At 47.2% G+C, this 23469-nt stretch overlaps 1 protein-coding gene across 1 annotated transcript in view; it reads left to right on the top strand.

Moving 5' to 3' along the window:
- The first annotated feature begins 14510 nt into the window (after nucleotides 1-14510).
- Nucleotides 14511-23469, top strand: part of ARIH1 (ariadne RBR E3 ubiquitin protein ligase 1) — a 78443-nt gene continuing 69484 nt past the window's right edge. The window contains exon 1 of the mRNA XM_004594662.3: nucleotides 14511-15289. Within this exon, the coding sequence (XP_004594719.1) occupies nucleotides 14924-15289 (366 nt within the window). The 5' untranslated portion in view covers nucleotides 14511-14923. The remainder of the gene's footprint in view (nucleotides 15290-23469) is intronic.

Here is a 23469-nt window from a genome sequence, read left to right as displayed (position 1 = left end):
GGGAGCTGGATGAAAAGTGGGGCTGCTGCAATTAAAACCGGTGCCCATATGGGATCCCGCAGCATTCAAGGCGAGAACTTTAGCTGCTAAGCTACCACACCAGGCCCATCAAATCTATTTTCAGTTTCTTTCTCTGGAAATTTGCTTTTCCATAAAAATATATAAATCTTTGTTACGGTTTGAGTGTTGTGAATGTGAATAAGGGACTGGTTATGAGACACGAGGGTCACACCTTCTGGACCAAACGCCAGCTCTGAACACTCTATCCTTTCTGTTGAAGTGCTCCATAGTGTGGTCAGGGAGAGCTGGGAAGACTAGGTGACCAGGCACCCCCACATTCAAGACACAAAACATGGGGAATAAAGCAATCAGAATAAAGGGTGGCATACAAGTTTGAGTAAAGTGATGCTTGAAATAGAAAGCAAATCCAGATCTGGCAAAGGACTAAGAAAAAGCTGCTTCACATTGGTAAACACACAAGAGATTACTTTTGGACAAGTAGCTACATCAAAGCTTCGTAGGAAAACAAAGTCACCCAACAAATCTTTAGAATAGGAGCCTGCGTGGCACAGTGAGCTAAGCTACAGTCTACAACACCTGCGTCCCATATAGACAACTTGAATTTCCTGAAATTGAGTGGCTGCTCCACTTCAAATCCAGCTTCCTGATAATGTTCCTGGTAAAGCAACAGAGAATGGTTCAAACTCTTAGGCCCCTGCCAACCATGTGGAAGATCCAGGTGGAGTTTGAGGTTCCTAGCTTTAGCTCATTACAGCCAGATGGAAGGTCTCTGTCTCTCTGGCTCTCTGCCTTTCAGATATATCTTTTTAAAAATGTGATTCTTAAATAAACCCGTTCTTAAAAAGGAAAAATAGGGGAGGATTTTTTGGTGTAACAGATGAGACGCTGCTTGGGGACGCCAGCATCCTCTATTGGACTCCTTGAGTTTGAGTTTGAGTCCCAGTTCAATCGAGTGTCCTGCCTTGGAAGGCAGCAGGCGATGATTCAAAGACTTGAGTCCCTGCCACCCATGTGGGAAATCCGGATGGAGTTCCCAGGTCCTGGCTTTGGCCTGGCTGAGCCCTGGCTCTTCCAGGCCTGTGGGAGTGACTCAGTAGATGGGAATTCTCTCTTTCTCATTCTCTGGCCCTCTCCTTCTCCCTTTCAAATGAACAAAACAAACAAACAAACAAACAAAAATAGTTATCCTTACTCTTTAGACTCATATTGTGAAAAATAATTGCACATAGTTTTGTTTTTATGGTATGTGTTGTTTATGACTGTGATGTCCTAGATTTATCACCAACAGAAAGAGAAACAGATGTGCATATTAACATATCCATGGAGAAGAATGGTTGTAGCAATCTCAGTCATAATAGCCCTAAACCAAAACCAACCCAAAGGTCCATAAAGAGGAGAATGAATGTTTATATCATGGTGTATTCAAATCGAATAACACAATGAAAAGTACCACTGGAGCATGCAGTAACTTGGATGAGTGGCACAGGCATTATACTGGACACACCTGGGGTAATCGCAGCGTATGAAGTTAAAGAACAAGCAGAATGAACTCATGGTGCTAGAACTAGGTTGGACACAGGGTGGTAGTGAAAATCATATATCCTGTTATCTCATCGACAATTACATGGGTATATTTCTATGTAAAATATATCACACTGATGAGTTCAATGAAGTTGATGTATCTAATATCAATACACAAAAATCTATTGTATTTACATACTCTAGCAATGACTCTGAAATGAAATTTAAAAACTTCACTTACAAGTGGCGCCACGAAGAATAAAATGCTCAGACATAAAACTGAAGTGCAACAAATGTATACCAAAAAAAAAAAAAACAAAAGAAAAAGCTGAGAAATTAAAAATCTCAACAAATGGAAAGACATCTATTACCTATGGATTAAAAGACTAAATATAGCTTAAGACAATTGTTCTTGTTCAGTTGATCTACAGATGGAATGTAATATCTATCAAAATTTCAGGTTCACTTTTTGTGGGTATTTACAGATTGATTCTAACATTTGTGGAAATGGAAGGTGCATAGGACAATCAAAATAAATTTTAGAACAAAATTAGAGGACCTGAGCTCTGAATTTCAAAACTTACTATAAAGCTATAATTCCCAAGGCAGTGTGGAACTGACATAATGACAGGTATGTGGAAGAACAGAATAAAAATGGTAACTCAGAAATAAACACACCAGACAAACTCATCTACTCAAAACATAAACATATAAAAGATTAATTTTTTTAAAGATTTATTTATTTTTTATTACAAAGTCAGATATACAGAGAGGAGGAGAGACAGAGAGGAAGATCTTCCATCCGATGATTCACTCCCCAAGTGAGCCACAACGGACCGGTGCTGAACCGATCCGAAGCCGGGAACCAGGAACCTCTTCCGGGTCTCCCACGCGGGTGGAGGGTCCCAATGCTTTGGGCCATCCTCCTCTGCTTTCCCAGGCCACAAGCAGGGAGCTGGATGGGAAGTGGAGCTGCCGGGATTAGAACCGGTGCCCATATGGGATCCTGGGGTGTTCAAGGCGAGGACTTTAGCTGCTAGGCCATGCCGCCGGGCCCATAAAAGATTAAATTTAAAAAAAAATACTCCTGGCCTGGCACAGTAGTCTGGTGGCTAAGTCCTATGGGTGCCAGTTCTAATTCTGGCAGCCCGACTTGCCATCCAGCTCCCTGCTTGTGGCCTGGGAAAGCAGTGGAGGAAGGCTCAAACAATCATCTTTAATTTTTTATAGATTATTTTAAAATTTTTAATTATGATTAGTTTTACCTGTGATCTGAGGTTTCAGAGCTGGTCACATTATATTAACCTAAAAACACAGTATCTATTTGTATAAATCTCATAATATATATAATTTTTTCTTCAAATATTTTATTTATTTCAAAGGCAGTGTGACACAGAAGACAGAGAGAGACAGATACAGAAAGATCTGATCTTCCTTCTGCTGGAGCACTCCCCAAATAGCTACAATCACCAGGGCTGGGCCAGCATCAGGCTAGGAGCTTGCAACTGTACCCCTTTGGTAGCAGAGGTCCAAGAACTTGGGCCATCTTCCATTATCTTCCAGGTACGCTTGTAGGGAGCTGGATGGGAAGTGGTGTAGCCAGGACTCAAACTAGTGCTATTGTCTGTTTTTGTTTTTTTTTTTTAAGTTTTGTTTTTACTGGAAAGGCAGATTTTCAGAGAGAAGGAGAGACAGAAAGATCTTTCATTCACTGGTTTACTACCTAAGTGGCCACAATAGCCAGCCAAAGCTGAGCCAATCCATAGCCAGGAGCCTCTTCCAGGTCTCCCATGCAGGGACAGGGTCCTAAGGAATTGAGCCATCCTCTGCTGCTTTCCCAGGCCACAGTGGGGAGCTGGATGGGGAGTGGAGCAGCTGGGACCATGAACTGGTGCTCATATGGGATGCCAGTGCTTGCGGGTGAAAGATTAATGAGTTAAGCCATTGCACCAGGCCCACAAACTGTTGTTCTGATATTGAACACCAGAATTGCAAATGAGACTTTAACCCCCTGTGTCAACTCATTGATTCCGCAATATGGGTTTGTAAAGATTGTTTTTTGTTTTTATTTCTTTAAAGAGCTTTTGAAAGTCAGATTTACAGAGAGAAGGACATGCAGGGAGTAAGATTTCCTGTCTGCTGGTTCATTCCCCAAATGGTCAGCAGTGGCAGAAGAGGTGACAGCCTAACCCACTGCAGCATAAAGATTGTTGTTAGAGAACAAAAATTGCCCACACCACTCCTGCTCAAATTCTCCGCACCCAGTCTCCATGTCCCCATTGTATAGTTAGGACATTTTCAGCTCCATACACTGATATCTCACTGACATCATATGGAATGTTGCCCGGCGCAATAGCGTAGCGGTTAAAGTCCTCACCTTGAACATGTCAGGATCCCACATGGGCGCCGGTTCTAATCCCGGCAGCCTGCTTCCCATCCAGTTCCCTGCTTGTGGCCTGGGAAAGCAGAGGAGGATGGCCCAAAGCCTGGGGACCCTGCACCCGCGTGGGAGACCAAAAGAAGTTTCTGGCTCCTGGATCGGCTCAGCTTTAGTCATTGTGGCCGCTTGGGGAGTGAATCATTGGACGGAAGATCTTCCTCTCTTTCTCTTCTCCTCTCTGTATATCCGCCTTTCGAACAAAAATAAATAAATCTTAAAAAAATCATATGGAATGTTAATTTTTTAATGATCTCACAAACCAGAGTTCGTGGTTAGAGCATCTACATCCAGTCACTGCCTCCATTTCTGTGCAGCTGTCTCAGCTCTGCCCTCCTGGGCTTGTTGGTCATCCTTGAGGATGGTTGTGTCTTTACTCACTTCCGGGGGGGGGGGAGGGGAGGGCTGGCAGAAGGACAAGTGTTACCTACTAAGGAATCTAAGTTCTTTTGCTTCAGTTTGATTGGTCAATTTAGGTTCTCACCAAACCAGTAACTGTTACCATGAGAATGCTATGAGCTCACTTCCTTCAGTTTGGTTCTCTTGGAGCAAACATCACAGACCTGATATTTGATGCCTGGAGTAGGAGTGTCATACTTGCACTGGTCAAAAAAAAGAGAAAAAAAGTAAGTAGGATTAAGGATTAGGAGAGTTTGAAATAATCATAGGAGTTTCAATAGACTTTATGAAACTGAGGGGAATAGTCAGAAAAAAAAAACCAAGTTTCTTTGGGAAGGAAAGGGGTGAACTGAATTTTGAAATCAAATTGTTATTATGCTGAATATAATAATACATTTTTTATTTTTTTTTATTATTTTTTTAAAGATTTATTTTTATTACAAAGTCAGATATACGGAGAGGAGGAGAGACAGAGAAGAAGATCTTCCGTCCAATGATTCACTCCCCAAGTGAGTGCAATGGCCGGTGCTGTGCTGATCCAAAGCCGGGAGCCAGGAACCTCTTCCGGGTCTCCCACACGGGTGCAGGGTCCCAAGGCTTTGGGCTGTCCTCAACTGCTTTCCCAGGCCACAAGCAGGGAGCTGGATGGGAAGTGGAGCTGCCGGGATTAGAACCAGCGCCCATATGAGATCCTGGGGTGTTCAAGGCGAGGACTTAAGCCGGTAGGCCACCGTGGTAGGCCCCAATTTTTTTTAAAAAAGTATGCATTCGAAAGCCAGAGTTACAGAAAAGGAATAGTGGGGGCGATGCAGGGGAGAGAAAGGGATAGAGAGAAGAAATATTACACCCCCAAATCCTTTTCCCAATGTCTGCAATGGCCAGAGCCATGTCAGGCTGAAGCCAGGCGCCAGGAACTTCACTCAAGTCCCTCATGTGGGTTCAGGAAACCCAAGCAATTTGGTGTATCTTCTGCTACTTAATCAGACACATTTTCAGAGAGCTGGATTAGAAAGCGGAACAGTGGGGACATGAATGGGTACTTACATTATAGAATGCTGGCATTGCAGGTGCAGATGGTAGCTTGATTTACTGTGCCTCAATGCCAGCCCCCAAGTAAAGTTTTCCAAATCTTAAAACAATCTAACCTCAGACCCGAAAAGATGGTTCAATTGACTAATCCTCTGCCTCCAGGAGTTGGGATCCCATATAGGTGCCAGTTTGTGTCTCAGCTGCTTCACTTCCCATCCAGCTAACTGTGTATGGCCTGGAAAAGCAGAGGAGAATGGCCCAAAGTCTAGGGAGCCTGCACCTGGATGGCAGAGCTGGAAAAGTTCCTGGCTCCTGGCTTTGAAATGGCTCAGCTCCAGCCGTTGTAAGCATTTGGGGAGTAAATCAGTGGATGGAAGATTTAATTGCCTCTCCTTGTTTCTGTTAATCTGATCTGCCTTCCCAATTAAAATAAATTATATCTTTTAAAAAACAATAATGTAATCTCAGTTCTCACCACCTGATTAGGTGCCACATGATTTAGGGTTTTCTCATTGAACAGATATGAACGGGAAGCCTTTTGGCAGAGGTCAGGCGGTTGCAATTGACAGACCCATAGATGGACCCAGAGGATGCATTCTCTGCCTTTACTGATCACCTTAATTAACTGGGTCTGCCTCCTGACCATACTTAATCAGAATCTGTAGAAATGCATCCAAGATATGTACTGCTAAAAAGCACAACTCAGAATCTTTAATTGAAAGGCAGAGCAATATGGGGAGAGCTAGAGAGATCTTCCATCTATCGGTTCATTCCTATGTTGTTGCAACAACCAGTCTGAAGCTAAAAGCTAAGAATTCTGGCCTGGCACAATGGCTTGATTGGCTCATCTTCCACCTCCAAACTCCAGGATCCCATTTGGGTACCAGTTTGTGTCCAACTGCTCCACTTCCCATCCAGCTCCCTGTGGCCTGTGGCCTGGGAAAGCAGTCGAGGGTGGCCCAAAGCCTTGGGACCCTGCATCCACGTTGGAGATCTGCTAGAAGTTCCTGGCTCCTCGTTTCAGCTCAGCTCAGCTCCAGGTGTTGTGACCATCTGGAGATGAAGCAATGGATGGACCATCCTCAGAGAGAGGAAATCTCCCATTCACTGGTTTACTTCCCAAATGGCCACAATGAATGGAGCTGAGGCACTCCTCCCAGTCTCCCATGTGGATGCAAGTTCCCAAGGCCTTGAGCCATCCTCTGCTGCTTTTCCAGAACAAAGTAGGGAGTTGGATCAGAAGTGAAGCCTCAGGGACACAAACTGGAGCCCGTATGGGATGCCAATGTTGCGGGTGGAGGATTAGCCTGAAAGGCCCTAGGCTCTAATTTTATAAAGCAAAATGTGTTAGATGGCACATGGCTTCCAGAACATATCTCACCCTGCTTTTTCTGGCATGTTCCGATCTTAATTTCTTAGTGATGGTGGATAATGGTTGAAACTGGAAATGATTGTGCTTTTGCTTCTCACAGAAAGTTTTTTATGTTGAGTTTACTACATACCACTTATTATTACATGTTCATGTTTGGAAGAGCAATCTATTCATAATTTTTTTTTCTGATAGTCTTTCTTTTCAAAGATTTATTCACTTGAAAGGCAGAGTTACAGAGACAAAAATACAGAGAGGAATCTTTTTTTTCTGCTGGTTCATGCGCCAAATGGTTACGATGGCCAGTGGCCTGTAACTCCATCCAAGTCTTCCATGTAGGTAACAGGGGTTCAAGCACTTGGGCCATCTGCTGTCACTTGCTCAGGCATAACAGCAGGGGGCTAATGGATTGGAAAATAATTTCCCTAGGTCAGGTTACTAAAAGAATTGTGTGTCTTCCATGTGGGTGGTAAAGTCCAAGTACTTGAGCCATCACCTGCTCCCTCCCTAGGTGCACATTTGTAGGAAGCTGGAATCCGAAGCAGAGGTGTAACTAGAGCCCAGGCACTCCCCTGTGGGACGCAGCTGTCCAAGAAGGTTTTAATTGCAGCACCAAATGCCTGCCCCTGTTCCTGTTTTGAAATTCTTGTGAGAAAACAGGCTCAGAACAGATGAAGTAATTGGTTCAGGTCACATCCTTAGTTAGTGGGATTTCTCATTGTGGAACGTGTGGCGCCTTTGAGAGTGGGCTGAATGAGAATGTTTCTTTTGCACAACATCCGGGTCCCACCCTCTCCACCTGTAACCTCCCACATATGCTCAAGAAGAAGAAAACAAAGTCTCTGTCACTCCCAGATACAGGCTGTCACAGGGTAAAATAAAAACCTGTGCCTGGCCTAGGAAACAAATATTCCAGTTGGTACCTATGACATCATTCCGTGGGATTACTCCATTTTGATACCATTTGGATGTAGCATAGTGATTGTAATTTTTTTAAAGATTTATTTATTTTATTACAAAGTCAGATATACAGAGAGGAGGAGAGACAGAGAGGAAGATCTTCCATCCGATGATTCACTCCCCAAGTGAGCCGCAATGGCCGGTGCTGAGCTGATCCGAAGCTGGGAACCTGGCACCTCTTCCAGGTCTCCCACCCGGGTGCAGTGTCCCAAAGCATTGGGCTGTCCTCAACTGCTTTCCCAGGCCACAGGCAGGGAGCTGGATGGGAAGTGGAGCTGCCGGGATTAGAACTGGCGCCCATATGAGATCCTGGGGCATTCAAGGCGAGGACTTTAGCCGCTAGCCCACGCCACCGGGCCCAGTGATTGTAATTTTTACCACCCTTGCAAACTCTCTAAATGGGTCCTCCACTCACTGCTTCAGCATTTGAGTGCCTCAAATCACACCCCTAACATGTCTTCTCATGAGAACAGAACATGAGTTAGTGCTGTAAGAATTTTATACCAGTGGCTGGCGTTGAGACTCAGCACGCCAAGCTGCTGCCTGCAATGTTGGCATTACAGATGAGTGCTGTTTGCTGTTCTGGCTGTTCTACTTCCCATTTAGCTCCCTGCTAATGCACTTGGGAAAGCAGCAGAAGGTGGCCCAAGACCTTAGCCCCTGCCACCCCCAGTGGAGCCCCTCCTGGAGTCTCTGGCTCCTGGCTTCTGCCTAGCCCACTACAGCTGTTGTGTTTGCTCATTTAGGGGATAAGTTATGGGATACAACATCTCTCTCCCTCTCTCTGTAACTCTTTCAAATCAATCAATACATCTTGAAGAAAGAAAGAAAAGAAAATAATAGTTCTGGGACCTGGTGCAGTAGCCTAGTGTCCTTGCATTGCACATGCCAGGGTCCCACATGGACTCCGGTTCTAATCCCGGCGGCCTCTCCTCCTCCTACACATTGTCCCTGGAGGAGTGATTAGTAGAGAATTGCTATGATTGTGGCAAAATTTAACAAACTCATACCTTGAGGCAAGAAAACCACAAATATCTACCAGTTCATAGCCTTGGGTTTATTTTAGTTCATTCCAACATTATTGAAAACTTGAAGGTGTGTTGGGAATGGGAGACATGGACATGACTCAGGTTGTAGGCATCAAGGAGCAGGTTTGGAATTCTAATGGAGTTCTCTCCCTCAGCCACCTTCCTCCCCCTTCCTCAAAGATTCATTTATTTTTATTAGAAAGGCAGAATTTACATCGAAGGAGAGACAGAAAGATCTTCCATCTGGTTCGCTTTCCACATGGCCACAAAGGCCGGAGCTGAGCTGAACCAAAGCCAGGAGTCAGGATCCTCCTCTGGGTCTCCTATGCAGGTACAGTCCCAAGCTTTGGGCCGTCCTCTACGCCTTCCCAGGTCACAAGCAGGGAATTGGAAGGGAAGTGGAGCAGCCACAACCTATAATTCCTGGCACTTTGCAAGGGGAAGATTAGCCAATTGACCCATTTCCTATTTTCAAACTTAAATAAATAAATAAATAAATAAATAAATAAATAAATAAATAAAAGATGGGGGCAACATAATGTGTATCAGGCTATTCCTCTGCTTGTAGCACCTGTATCCCATATAGACACTGGTTTGAATCCCAGCTGCTCCACTTCTGTACCAGCCCAGCTCTAGCCATTGTAGTTATTTGGGGATTGAACCAGTGGATGAAAGATCTCTGTTTCTCTCTGTAACTGACTTGAAGTGAAATAAATAAATTTTTAAAACTAACATTTATTTAGTTGAAAGGCAGAGTTACAGAGTGAGACAGATCTTCCATCCAGTGCTTCATTCCCCAAATGGATACAAAGACCAGGTTTGGGCCAGGCTGATGCTGGGAGACAGGAGCTTTATCTTGGTTTCTCACAGTTGTGGCAGGAGCCAAGCAATTGGGCCACCTTCTGCTGTTCTCCTGGGCATATCTGCAGGGAGCTCTCTCAGAAATGGAGCAGCTCAGACTTAGGCTGGTACCCATGATGGATGCTGGCTAACCTGCTGCCCATTTCTCACCCCATGACAACTCAACTGCACAGCTATATTTTCCTATCTAATCTTTCAATTTACTATCTCTTATCTCAAAATAAATCATGCTCTCCCAGAGGGCATCACATTTCATCTCTTCATAGTTCTTAGATCAGTGTTGGTGCTTTGCACTGAGGAAGCACCAATAATAATTATTCATCAGTTGACACCCCCCCCCCAAACCACAGGTTTTCTAAAGTTTTCACTTAACGTGTTTAGATTGGGGCCTGGCACAATGGGCTCAATGGCTCAATCCCCACCTTGTAAGTGTTGGGATCCCGTATTTGTGCTAAGTTGTGTTTCATCTGCTCTACTTCCCATGCAGTTCCCTACTTGTGGCCTGGGAAAGCAGTAGAGGACGGCCCAAAGATTTGTGACCCTGCACCTGTGTGGGAGACCTAGAAGTTGTTCCTGGCTTCTGGCTTTAGATCAGGTCAGCTCCAGTCATTGTTGTCATTTGGGGTGTGAGATATTGGATGGGAGACCTTTTTGTCTCTCCTCTCCATGAATACGATGTGCCTCTCTAATAATAATTTTAAAAAAAGATTAATTTGTTTGCAAAGTTCTTATAGGGGTGGGCTTTTGGTCTCGTGGTTAAGATGGTACTTGGGATTCTTGCCTTCGGTATGATATGACTCAGGTGATTGGATTCCTGGCACGCATATGGGGAACCTGTATTACATCCTTGACTCCTGGCTGCTTTCGGTTGCATTTTAGGGGGGAACCAGAGGGTAGGAGTTGTCTCTGAAATCAAGTGGGTCTCTGTGAGTAGAGGCAGCACCTCCCTTTAACCACTGTTTTTTTGGGGATGGTATCTATTTCTGGGAGTTACAAATATTGTATACAGTCAATGCAGTGGGTTAGGTATTGCTCACCTGGACAGCAGTAGGCTTGGGATCGATTACTTCATTAGGAAACAGATACCTTTTAGAACAGAAGTGAGACTGCACTACAATTACTGAGAATTGTACAGAAAAATCAGTGTACTTTCACTCTGAAATCCCAGATTTGTGTCATGGTTCTGCCACTTGTGTAGTCTGGCAAGGCACCCTTTTGTCTTTAAAAAGAACTCTTCATGAGATCATAAGAAATCAATTAAAAATCTATATGAGGGCCTGGTGGCATGGCCTAGTGGCTAAGGTCCTCGCCTTGAACGCACCAGGATCCCATATGGGCGCTGGTTCTAATCCCGGCTGCTCCACTTCCTCTCTGTCTCTTCTCCTCTCTGTACAGAGAGGAGGAGAGACAGAGAGGAAGATTTTCCATCCAATGATTCACTTCCCAAGTGAGCCGCAACGGGCCGATGTGTGCCGATCCGAAGCCGGGAACCAGGAACCTCTTCCGGGTCTCCCACACGCGGGTGCAGGGTCCCAATGCATTGGGCTGTCCTCGACTGCTTTCCCAGGCCACAAACAGGGAGCTGGATGGGAAGTGGAGCCGCCAGGATTAGAACCGGCGCCCATATGGGATCCCGGGGCTTTCAAGGCGAGGACTTTAGCCGCTAGGCCACGCCGCCGGGCCCTAAAATAAATCTTTAAAAAAAAAAAATCTATATGAACTTAGTCTAGCATACAGTGCAACTCAATAACGTATTTGCTTACCTTTTTGCCCACTATCTGTTCAAATACATCTCTAACGCAATCGAATAAACTAGACAGGTGTTTATTTGCAAAATTTTGTTACACAAGAACTCTCTTAGGTGATCATTAGGATAAGTATCTGCTCTGTTTCGTTTTTTTGGGGGAGGTGATAATTTCTATACATTTCAGGTCAGATATGCCTGACAATCCATGTAGGATGCTGCTACCGCGTGAGGAGGACTAGGCAAGCACCACGCTGTCCCTATTATATGTCCCACCTCTAATGGCAGCAGCATGTCCTTACACACTGTAAACAATTACTTGCATAAGCCCTCAGGTCTAATAGTAAAGTCAACAGACCTGGTGTTCTAGTAGAAAGATAAGGCAGAGATGATCTTATGGCTTCAGTGGAAGCTAAGGTTCTACTGTGGGCTGCTATGATCTTATCAGACTTCTAACCAAGCAGATAACTTCAGTCTGTGTGCTCTTAGCGTTATTTACCGCCCAGGATGGGTGTGGAAACATCTACCTTTCAACAGTGATGTAATTCTTAATTGGTGTTTGTTACAAAGTCTCATGTATGCAGATAATTTTAAATAAATGTAAAGTACTCTCCGTGTACTTTTGCTGAAATATTAAATTTTTTATTTCCTGATTAAAAAAAAATGCATTAGAACACATTTTGCAATTAAAATGGCAAAAACCAATTTCTTCCTATTTGGTTGTGGAGACTACTACATGCATATGGGAATTCTGGTGAGCCACCTAAGCCATCCTACTACCTACTATGCCAGGGAATTTCATGTCCCAGGAAAGCTTTGTCTTGAATGGAGCCCCCTGAGACTGTGGTGTGTCATTCCTAATCCTTTTCAAAGCTCACGGCTGTAAACACCTGTGCTTAGAAGAGCCCCCGGTGCTCTCCTGATTCTATTAATCTGAAAGGCATCTGCACATGCTTATTTACTTAGCTGGTATTTAGTTCATGACCATTGGAGAGTTTGTCCTGCTTTATGAGTCCAGCTTTCATGACTGTATACAAACGTGTTTTTCCTTACTAGGAAATGGGGACACTGGCGGCACATAATTGACAGCCATGAGTCTTTTGACACCAAGGTAGTATTAACCCTGTGCATTTGCATTTTCAATGACCTCCTCTTGTTTACAGTCCTTCAACTTGGTCATCAGCAGGGCTGTGTGAGCAGTAACACAGACAACACCTTACAGAGCAAGTGACTTACAAAAACAAACTATGTGGGTCATCTTCAGCCAATGTGGGGCCAGAGAGAGGCTGTTCTGGCTTTCCTGAAATAGCACCATGACCTAACCTGAATCTAAGGTAGTTTCCAAAACATGAATGGAATGAATATTGTGAAGGGTCTGGTTATGAAGGCTTCTCTGAGAACTAGAAAAAGAGAATTCAGAAATACTATGACACTGCTGACGATATCCATTGAAAAAAAAAATCACAAGAAACCTAAGGTTTCTGGCCCCAAAGTCATTTTCTTCCCCTCAGAAAACAAGGATAATACGGTGTGTGAACGCAGAAACATAGCTAAAACTGACCAGAAACAGAACCCACTGGCTTTAGTTTTCCAACAACGTGAACCTCCTGACACTTCTGAAATAAGTTCCAATTTTGTGAGCATGTGACTACGTATGGGGTGCTGTCAGATGCTTTAGAGGCGTCACTCCACTGGCTACTAAGAACCCTAAGAGAACAGGAGCCCAGTCCTCCCAGTGGTAGCTCGGAGAGGCCCTGCCATGGCTTCAGGAGGTCACACATCAGCTGGCACAAAGAAGGAGAGGCTGGTCTGCTTCTCAACCTTGCCGACATTCACAGCTCTAAAGCTTCTTCAACTTTCAGACCTGGACCTTAGCATGCAGACTGTCTATTCAATATTTCCTTGCCCAGAAAGCCCCTCCAGCTTGGCAGCTTTCAGTAACGTCATCACTGTCACCTTGTGGTTCAAATCCCAACTGCACGGGACTTTCCTGGAGCCCTCTTAAGAAACCCGGAGCCAAATAAGCAGCAACCGTGCCGGCCCTACTTTCAAATGACAGCAGAATATGGCCTCTTGGGATCACCTGCTCTGTCCACTGCCCTTGAGTCAAGCCATCCTGGTTGCTCACCTGGCCTCCTGAAACAGCCTAGCAGAGCATCCTCCCGCACAGAGGAACTAGAGTTCTTTTTCTAAAAATACAGGATCTGAATCTCATTCTTGTGCCTAACACCTCTGTAAAGCTGCCCATTCTAACAACGTGGAGCCTCAGAGAGCTTCGTTGGCTTTTTCTCTGTCTGCTCAGTTTGTGCCTGCCACACTGGTCCTGTTTAGGGCACGTTTAAGGTGATGGTGGTGGGGGGGCGAGGGACGGGGACGGGACGTCCCAGGAGTGACAATTCAGAAATGCCGCACAGCGTTGCACCGGGGTGGGGGTGGGGTGATAATCAGGGCTCGGCGCAGCCTGGCCTTTGAAACGGGAGTTCACAGAATGTTCTCGGCTGTGCATGCTTCCCTGGCTCTCCCGCCCTGTTTACAAAGACCTGAGTCCACTCTCGGGATGACATCAGCACAGTGACCCCTGACGAGCTCGCCCTTCACCAGCCGGCGCTCGGGGACTCACTCACTCTGCACCCCGCCTCCCCTGGGGCGCACGCGGCGGCGGCGCAGGTGCCAGCCCGGGTAGTGGGGCGGTGCCCTGGGGGGGTACTGCACGGCGTCGTCGTTACAAAGCCTTCCGACGGCTCTGAAACACCCCGCCCCTTCCGCTTCGGCCCCTCGGGCTCCCCCACAGGTGTAACCTCGCCGCTGCCCTCCATCCAGCCCCGACTTCCCGGTGCGCAGGCCTCCTCCTCCTCCTCCGAAGCTCCGGGCCCCACACGGCGCCGGGCGCCCCGAGTCCCGGAGACGCCCCCATGGTGACGTCACCGCCGGGGACGCCGGCGCGCGCTGCACCTGCCGCACAGCGCGCAGGCCCGGGAGCGCCCCCCGGGCTGGAGGAGGCCGGAGGGCGGATCCCCGGGGGTCCAGCCGCCGCAGCCCGCGGGGTGAGCCCCGCTTCCCCCTCGGCCGACCTGGGGGGAAGCGCCGGGCCGGGCCGGGCGCACGCCTGCGCGCGGGGTTTCCCGCCCAGCGTGCAAGGGGCGCCGGGGCGGGGGGCGCCGTGACGCGCGCCGTGACGCGCGACGCGGCGCGACGCGGTGACGCACGCCCCTTTGTTGGCTCAGTAGCGGCAGCGGCGGCCGTGGAGGTGGCGCTCGGGGCTGTTTTCTCTGAGCGGCCGGAGCGGAGCGGCGTCTGACTGAGGCGGGCGGCCGCAGGCCCTGGCCCCGTCCCGCCTCCTGCTGCTCCTGCTGCCGCCGCGCGCCCGTCCGCCCGCCGCCGCCGCCGCCCCGCGCCGGGGACGAGTCGCGGTTCGCGCGGCCGCCGCCGAGGCCTGCGCCCCGGACAGCCGCCGGAGCCGGAGCCGAGAAGCCGGGGCCTCGCTCGCGGTGTCCCCGCCCTCCCTCGTCTCCCCTCCTCCTCCCTCCCCGGGCCTCGGGCCCCGCCGTCGCGCCATGGACTCGGACGAAGGCTACAACTACGAGTTCGACGAAGACGAGGAGTGCAGCGAGGAGGACAGCGGCGCCGAAGAGGAGGACGAGGACGACGACGAGCCGGACGATGATAACCTGGACCTGGGCGAGGTGGAGCTGGTGGAACCCGGGCTGGGCGTCGGCGGGGAACGGGACGGACTGCTGTGCGGGGAGACGGGCGGCGGCGGCGGCGGCAGCGCCTTGGGGCCGGGCGGCGGAGGTGGCGGAGGCGGCGGCGGCGGGCCGGGGCACGAGCAGGAGGAGGACTACCGCTACGAGGTGCTCACGGCCGAGCAGATCCTGCAGCACATGGTGGAGTGCATCCGGGAGGTCAACGAGGTCATCCAGGTGAGCGCCGGCCGGACTCGGGGGGCCGCGCGCGGTGGGGTTGGGGCGGCGCTTCCCCGGGTCCCTGCCATGGCGGAGGCTCCGGGCCCTCCGGCGGGGCGGGACGAGGCGGACGCGTGCCGCACCGTCCCCCCGGCCGGCTGGCTGGCTTTGGGGGGTGCTCTCTCCTTTCCGAACCTTGGGGTACGGAGGCTCCGGGCCCTCGGGCCAGGCGGACGCGTGCCTTCTCCCTCCCCCTGGCTGGCTGGCTGGCTTTGGGGGGTGCTCTCCCCCTTCCAGACCGCTGGGTGCGGAGGCTCCCGGGCTCTCCGGCGGGGCGGGGAGAGGCGGACTCGTGCCCCCTCGCTCCCTCCTGGCTGGCTGGCTGACTTTGGGAGGTGTTCTCCCCTTTGCAAACCTTGCTGTGCCAGAGCTCGGAGGGAATAGGGCAGAGCCGAGAATCGCTGCCGGGTGCTCGGTCGCCCCAAGCTGGCAGCAGAGAAGGAGGAAGCAGATCTGCTGGGCCGTTCCGGTGCCGACCGGCGGGGAGGGGAAGAGGAGCTGCTGCTGCTGCTGCTGCTGCGCCCCATCTGGGCTTCGGGATCCCTGCCCGCCCCGCTGGGCTGCAGTCACCGTTCTCCCCCCGGAGCTCCGGCCCGGCCGCACCCGGCGTTCTCGCGGCTGAAACGACAGCAACAGAACGCTGGGTTCCATTGTGAGGTAGAGCCGCTCGTTTGCTGCTTCCAGGCTTAGAAAGTGAGGTTGGGTTGAAATGGAGGGTCGCGGCTTTTTTTGCACATTGCGCATCATTTTTCTTAAAAAAAAATTTTTTTTTCAGTTTCTGAGCTTTTGAGTTTTCGTGGCGGGGGGTTGGGGTACATTGGGAGTCTTCAGGGATATGGTTCAAGAATGGAAATGGTCTTGATTCAGTGCAGGTCTTGGAAAACCCAAGTTCGGCGGTGAGTTCCTGCATGCCCCTAGTCCCTTTTAAACACTGTCCCTTAAATGGGCTGGAAGGATGCCCGTGGAGAAGTCAGCAGCTGTTATTGCCTGCTTCCATTTCCTACAGATTGTTATGGTTTGTTTCGTGATCAGCAGTTCGAAAGAGAACTGTCTTTGAAGGCACCACTTCCTGTTTGGATGGCAGAGCTCATGCTCGGCTAGTAACAGGCACTTAGACGTTTTACCGTCCATGACAGGGGCTCAGGAGGCGCTTCAAGGGTTGTAGATGTAAGTTGACTGTCCTGTTTCTGGCTACAAGGAATATGCTTGAATTAATCAGGCCACTGAATTGGGCTTTTTCTTTTTTGCCTAAAGAACTTTATTAAAGAATTGAAGGAAAGCTTTTTGTAGCTGAATAACATCTCTTTTCAGGCTATTGCCTAGCTTTCTGTGATTTTAACTAGGTTTTTTAAATTGTGGGTATTTATTGCTTAAATGTAAACTTGGTAGACTTGGTTCTACTTTGTTCTATAATTAAATCTCATCCAGTTATCTCCATTCTTAGGCTTATTTTAATGCCTAAAGGTCCCAAACAAGTTCTTTATATCATTTCTGGAACAGAAATGTCATGTGACATCTTTCTTTTCTTTGTTTGGGTGAGAGAATAAATGCTGATGGAGTGAATTAGCAAGTCCTACAAAAGACTAAAAACATTATTTGTTTAAATGTGTTCTACTTTTATCTTGTTTCTATGCCTGATTTTTGAAAAAAAGTTCTAGTCTCTGTAAGGATGTTCTTAAATATAATTCCTGTGTATATCTGGTATTGTATACTTATTAAGTATCTGTCCCCTTTTAAAACTTCATACTTGGAGCAGTATAATCAGATATATCTGAGATTTTTGTTTTCAAGTGGTATATACTTATTAGGTCTAACAGGGGCTTTGGTTATGCAGTTTCACTGTATTACTAGATTTAGGCTTGAGTTACGCAAGTAATACATCCACAATATGAGGGAAGAAAGTTCCTAGGTGAGAAAAAGGACAATCAGAATAAGCCTGTGGTCCTGAAAGGTGACCCTAAACTGAACTGCAGTTACCTTTGGGTGCTCTGGATAGCTGCTTAGTAGTAGTAGTAACGGTGGGCTCATAGTTTGTAGTAACGGTGGACTCATGCAGCACATTTGCTTGAGTGGACAACAGGTGGCAAAAACCAGCGTTGTTTGGGAACTCTCATGTCTGTATGTGACTTTTTTCAGGATCGTAGTGGTGATTGGTTTCCGTTTAACCAGTGCATTTATGTATTAGCTTTCCTTTTTATTTCTGGTTTCTGGCTTTTGTAAACATTGCTGACAATTTTCATAGACCAATCTTTGCACAGTCCCATGTCTTCGTGGTGTGGCTGGCAGGGCACCTGAGCTGACACCCGCTGTCTCCCAGGGGTGTGGTAGCAGTAAGCTGATCAGTGTTAACTGGACTCGCCTGGACCCTAGAGCTAGCCTGTGGGTGTCCTGTCCTGTGGAATGCTTACTCCACTTTTGAGTGTGTTCATGGAATAGGCTTAATTATCCCTCAGAAAAAGAGCTTGCCCATTTTCAAGTATATATCCTTGTTATTTTGAAGGAGATTTGACTAGTTCTCCCAGCCAGTCAGTGCATGATTTGTATGATACGATGATTTAAAAAGTTTGCCCTTCTGGGGGCTAGTGCTTCAGTTCAGTTGGTTGACCTCTGCCTGCAAGCACTGACATCCTATATGGGTTCCGATTCTTGTTCCGGCTGTTCCTGTTCCCATCAGCTCCCTGCCTGTGGCCTGGGAAAGCAGTCGAGGACGGCCCAAAGCCTTGGGACCCTGCATCTGCATGGGATACCTGGAAGAAGCTCCTGGCTCCTGGCTTTGGATCAGTTCAGCTTCAGCTGTTGCAACCACTTGGGGAGTGAACCAGCGAATGGAAGGTTTTTCTATATCTCCTTCTCTCTGCAAATCTGCCTAATAAAAACTAAGTAAATCTTTTTTTTTCTTAAGATTTATTTATTTTTATTGAAAAGTTAGATTTATAGAGAAGAAGAGAATGATGTTCCATCCGCTGGTTTTCGCCTTAGGAACCTGCGACAGCCAGTCCCAGATCAGGCAGAGTTAGCACTCCACATCCACATCTCCCTCTAGGTGTCAGGAACCCAGTGCATGGGCCATCATTACCCACCACTTCCCCAGCACTGACTTGCCAGTGTAGGAAGCTGGGATATAGACATCTTAGATGACGGCTCAACCCACTGTACCACAATGCCTGCCCCAAGTCTAAGCTTTTCAATGAAAAAATAGTTTGTAAAAAAAGAGATTATTGGAGTCCAGTGTGGTAGCTAAAGTCCTTCCTTGTAATCACCGGGATCTCATATGGGTGCAGATTCGTGTCCTGGTTGCTCCACTTCCCATCTAGACCTTGTGCCTGCTTGAGAGACCTGGAAGAAACTCCTGGCCTCAGATTGGTGTAGTTCTGGCTGTTGTGGTCACTTGAGTGAACGGTGGACAGAAGATCTTTTTCTCATCTTCTCTGTAAATCTGTCTTTTCAATAAAGATAAGTAAATCTTTTTAAAAAGAGACAGATTGTTTGGACACAAAGAGAGATGTCTGCTGGTTCACCCTCCAGCTGACTGCAGTGGCAGGGCTTCCCCATTGTGAAGCCAGCTCTGCTTTTGGGTCTCCCACATGGGTCACAGAAGCGCAAATACGTGGATTATCTTTGGCTAATTGCTTTAATCTTATTTCACTGGTTAAATGAAAAGATGGAGTTAAAGAACCTCCAAAGTAAAGTTCCAGGCCCTCAGTTCTAGCCCTCAGTTTACCTTGGAATTAAATCTTGGCACCTTCAGATTTTGTTTTGTTTTAGTCTGGCAGATGGAAACTAGAGAGTTGTGATGCTGGTGCACATGTAGGAGGAGTCAGTTCTGAGGTCACTTTTGGTGAGGGGTAAGGTTTCTTTGGGGATAGATACCCTCACCCCGCCCCCACTTTCCACAGCTGGACCTCTGGACTCAGAACTCCAACTATGGTGAAAAGCACAGGACCATGGAGTGTATGTGTCAGATCTGGGTCTCCACAGTTGCTGAAGCCTGTGCAGTGCACAGCATGCCCAGATGCATATGGGGGACGTGACAACAGTTCATTGATGCCTGCGCAGGACTTCTAATATCTCATGGAGAGTAGAGCAAATTGGACAGCTCTCCTGGCCAAGCTTTAACTGCGAATATTTGGGTAAATGGAGACTAAGGTGGATTATATAGCCAGTGAACCTTGGAAGGATTTCCACATCCTTGGATTGGGGAGATCGACAGCATTTCAGAACTATCAAAACCACTTGAGCCATACCCTAGGAGCATGCTCCACATCGGAGGCCCTGGGATGGCAACAGGTGGCTGTTCTGCATTTATTGGGAAGGCAGATTTTTCAGAGAGCAGAGATAAAGTTTTCCATCCCCTGGCTTCCCAGATGGTCACAGTGGGCAAAGTTGAGCTGTTACAAGCTGGAAGGCTGCAGATTCTTCCAGATTTCCCACATAGGTCTTGTTCCCAAGGACTTGGGCTATAAACAGATTGAAAGTAAAGCAGCCAAGATTGAACTGGCACCCACATGGGATGGCAGCATTGCATGACTGAGGATTAGCTTACTAAGCCACCATTCCAGGCACCAACAACTAAAGTCCTCATCTTGCATGTGCCGGGGTCCCATATAGGCACCTGTTTGTGTCTAAGTGGCGCTCTTCCCATCTAACTCCCTTTTTGTGGCTTGGGAGGGCAGTGGAGAACGACTCAAAGACTCAAAGACCCTGCACCTGTGTGGGAGACCTGGAAGAAACTACAGGCTCCTGGCTTCAAAGTGTCTTAGCTCCAGCCATTGCAGCCACTTGGGGATTGAATCAGTGGATCGAAGATCTTTGTGTCTCTTCTCTGTGTATATCTGACTTTCCAATAAAAATTAACCTTTAAAACACCTCAGTTAGAGCTGGCGTGATAGCCTAGCGGCTGAAGTCCTTGCCTTGAACACGCCGGGATCCCATATGGGCACTGGTTCTAATCCCGGCAGCCCAGCTTTCCATCTAGCTCCCTGCCTGTTGCCTGGGAAAGCAGGGGAGGACGGCACAAAGCCTTGGGATCCTGTACCCGCATGGGAGACCCGGAAGAGCTCCTGACTCCTGGCTTTGGATTGGCTCAACTCCAGCCGTGTGGCCACTTGGGGAGTGAGTCAACAGATGGAAGATCCTTCTCTCTGTCTCTCCTCCTCTCTGTATATCTGACTTTGCAATAAAAATGAATAAATCTTTAAAAATAAAAAAAAACCCTCAGTTAATGGTGATATTGTTTCCAAGAAATTGAATTTAGATCTGCATGTAAAGATAAGCAGATTAGCTAATTTGGGTGTGTGAGGGATGGAAGGCAGGTTGTGAGTTTTTATAAGCTGTTTAGTGTGGTTTAGATTTTACTCTTGAACTTTTATCTTTTCCCGGCTGATCTTCTTGACCTGTGTGTTTAACTGTACGGCTTGTTGATTTGCTTATGGCACTTGTCCTCTGACCTCAAACTGATTTTTTTTCAAGATTTATTTATTTTTATTACAAAGTCAGATATACAGAGAGGAGGAGAGACAGAGAGGAAGATCTTCCGTCGGATGATTCACTCCCCAAGTGAGCCGCAATGGCCAAAGCTGAGCCAGTCTGAAGTCAGGAGCCTCTTCTGGGTCTCCCACGGGTGTAGGGTCCCAAGGCTTTGGGTTGTCCTCAGCTGCTTTCCCAGGCCACAAGCAGGGAGCCGGATGGGAACTGGAGCTTCTGGGATTAGAATCAGCACCCATATGGGATCCCGGGGCGTTCAAGGCGAGGACTTTAGCCACTAGGCCACATTGCCGGGTCCCAAACTGTTTTTTTGAGTTTTAAGAAGCCTTCAGTGAGGTGGTGTTGAGGGTTAGAGTTGCAGAACTATCAGGAGTATAGAAATTCAGCAGAGGTATTTGTCCACGTGTGTTTTGAAGGTGTGATGATGTATAGTGAACCCTTTCAGAAAAGTCTGACAGTGCTGAGGCTGAGAATAGAGCTGGGAGGGATTTGAATTTTTGAAGTAGTTCACGATTTCTAGACTGAAACACTGAAAAATTATTTGGTTGGTAAGTATTTTATATTTTGTGAAGGTTTATTTGAAAGGCAGAGTTATAGAGAAGGAGACACACAGAGTTGTCTAGTTCATTTCCCAAATGACTGCGAAGACCTGGGCCTGGCCAGGCTGAAGGCATGAGTTTCAGGTCTCCCACCTGGGTGCAGGGGCGCAGGAACCCAGGCCGTCCTCTGTTTACTCGGGCATTAACAGGATGCCAGGTTGGAGAGGAAACAGCCAGCCTGTGCTGCATGTGGAGGCAGAACTTGTTATGGCACAGTTCTGGCGCCTTGAATGTGTTTTACTTGCTTTATCTTGGGTGGTACGTGCTCTGTTAGTGTTTAAATTAAATTGATGAACAATATAGTGTTGCAAATAGCAGCTTAAAAAAGTTTTTTGGGGGTGGGTCTGGTGCGATGGCTTGGTGGCTAAATCCTTGCCTTGCATATGCCGGGATATAATGTGGGCGCCAGTTTGTGTCCCAGATGCTCCACTTCCCATCCAGCTCCCTGCTTGTGGCCTGGGAAAGCAGCTGAGGACAGCTCAAAGCCTTGGGACCCTGCCCCCGTGTGGGAGACCTGGAGTGGAGGCTCCTGGCTCCTAGCTTCAGATCGTCCCAGCTCTGGCTGTTGGAGCCACTTGGAGAGTGAACCAGCAGATGGAAGATATTTGTCTCTTCTGTGTAAATCTGCATTTCCAATAAAAATAAAATAGATCAATCTTTAAAAATGTTTTTGTTGAGGTAGCATCTGTTCTAGCTTTTCTGTCACATTTAAAGTTTTTAGGGTTGAGAAATATGAATTTGATGAGAAATACCAAATACTGTTCTGAGACTTCCTTCTTTGTGTGTGCGTTTGTACACAGTACAACGCATGTGTGTGCAATCATCTCATTACTACCCTTCTTTTGAATATCTCACTTAAAAGAAGTGTTGGGAGGCCCACACCATGGGATGCTGGGCTATGCCTCCAACTGTGGCATCTGCATCCTGTATGAGGGCTGGATTGAGTCCTGGTTGTTCCACTTCTAATCGCCTGGGGAAAGCAGTGGAGGATGGCTCCACCTTGGGTCCTTGCCTCCACATGGGAGACCTGGTAAAGCAGCTCCTGGCTCCTGGTTTTTGATGTCTTCCCTCTGTGTTACTCTGCATTTCAAATAAATAAGTAAGTGTCAGAATTGACATTCAATATTTCTTGACTGAGTACAATAGGTAAAGTATTGGGTAGCATTTTTTTTGGTTACCGAGACATTTATTTACAAAATGCCAAGAAGACTTAATAATTCTTAGGCTTACTTTGCTATCCTCTTTGAAGCTGTCATGCTTCTAATTCAAACATTGACTCCCAACTGCTTGGTTACATATTCTTTCAATCACAGTTGTCCAATTCTTAGACATTGAGTATAAACTAGAGACAGGTATTTTTCTGATTCTTAGCAAATCATTGTAATTAAAAACTTTTAACATGGACATTTTTGTTTGTGACATTTTGGCCAGATATTTCTTCTAAATATATAGCAAACCCAGATTTAATGCTTTGCATTTTCTGGGTTTGTGTTGACTTCTCCATTAGTCATTCTTAAAATTTGAGCATCATCCTTTTTTTGTTTTCTTAAAAGATTGATTTATTTACTTTTTTAGTGGAAAGCCAGACAGAGAAACATTCCTTTGCTCCCAAATGGCTTCTCCCAGGTCTCCCACATGTGTGCAAGGTCCCTACTGCTTTTCCAGGCCACAGGCAGTGAGCTGGATGGGAAATGGAGCAACTAGGGAGCAAACTTGGTCCCGTAAGAGATTCCAGCACTTGCAGAGGGAGGATTGAGCCATTGACCTCCTGCTGGGCCTTTTTTTTTTCCTCCTGTATTTTCTACCTATGAGTAGTTCTAATCATATTTCTATTGAAAATCTGTGTCATGTTATTTTCCTTTTTTCACTTACTAGTCTAGGGCATTTTAATTTTTTCTCCTTGTCCCTTTGTCCTGCTAGGCAAACAGTTTTTCTTAGTTTCATTTTATTTATTTGAAAGGCAGAGAGAGAGAAAATTGAGCAAGTTTCTGTTTACTGCTTGGCTCCCTAAATGCCTGCAACACTAGAGCTGGGCCAGGTTGAAGCCAGGACCCA

The sequence above is a fragment of the Ochotona princeps genome, chromosome 6 (assembly GCF_030435755.1).
Source record: "Ochotona princeps isolate mOchPri1 chromosome 6, mOchPri1.hap1, whole genome shotgun sequence".
Lineage (NCBI taxonomy): Eukaryota > Metazoa > Chordata > Mammalia > Lagomorpha > Ochotonidae > Ochotona > Ochotona princeps.
This window is presented reverse-complemented; position numbering and strand designations above follow the sequence as displayed.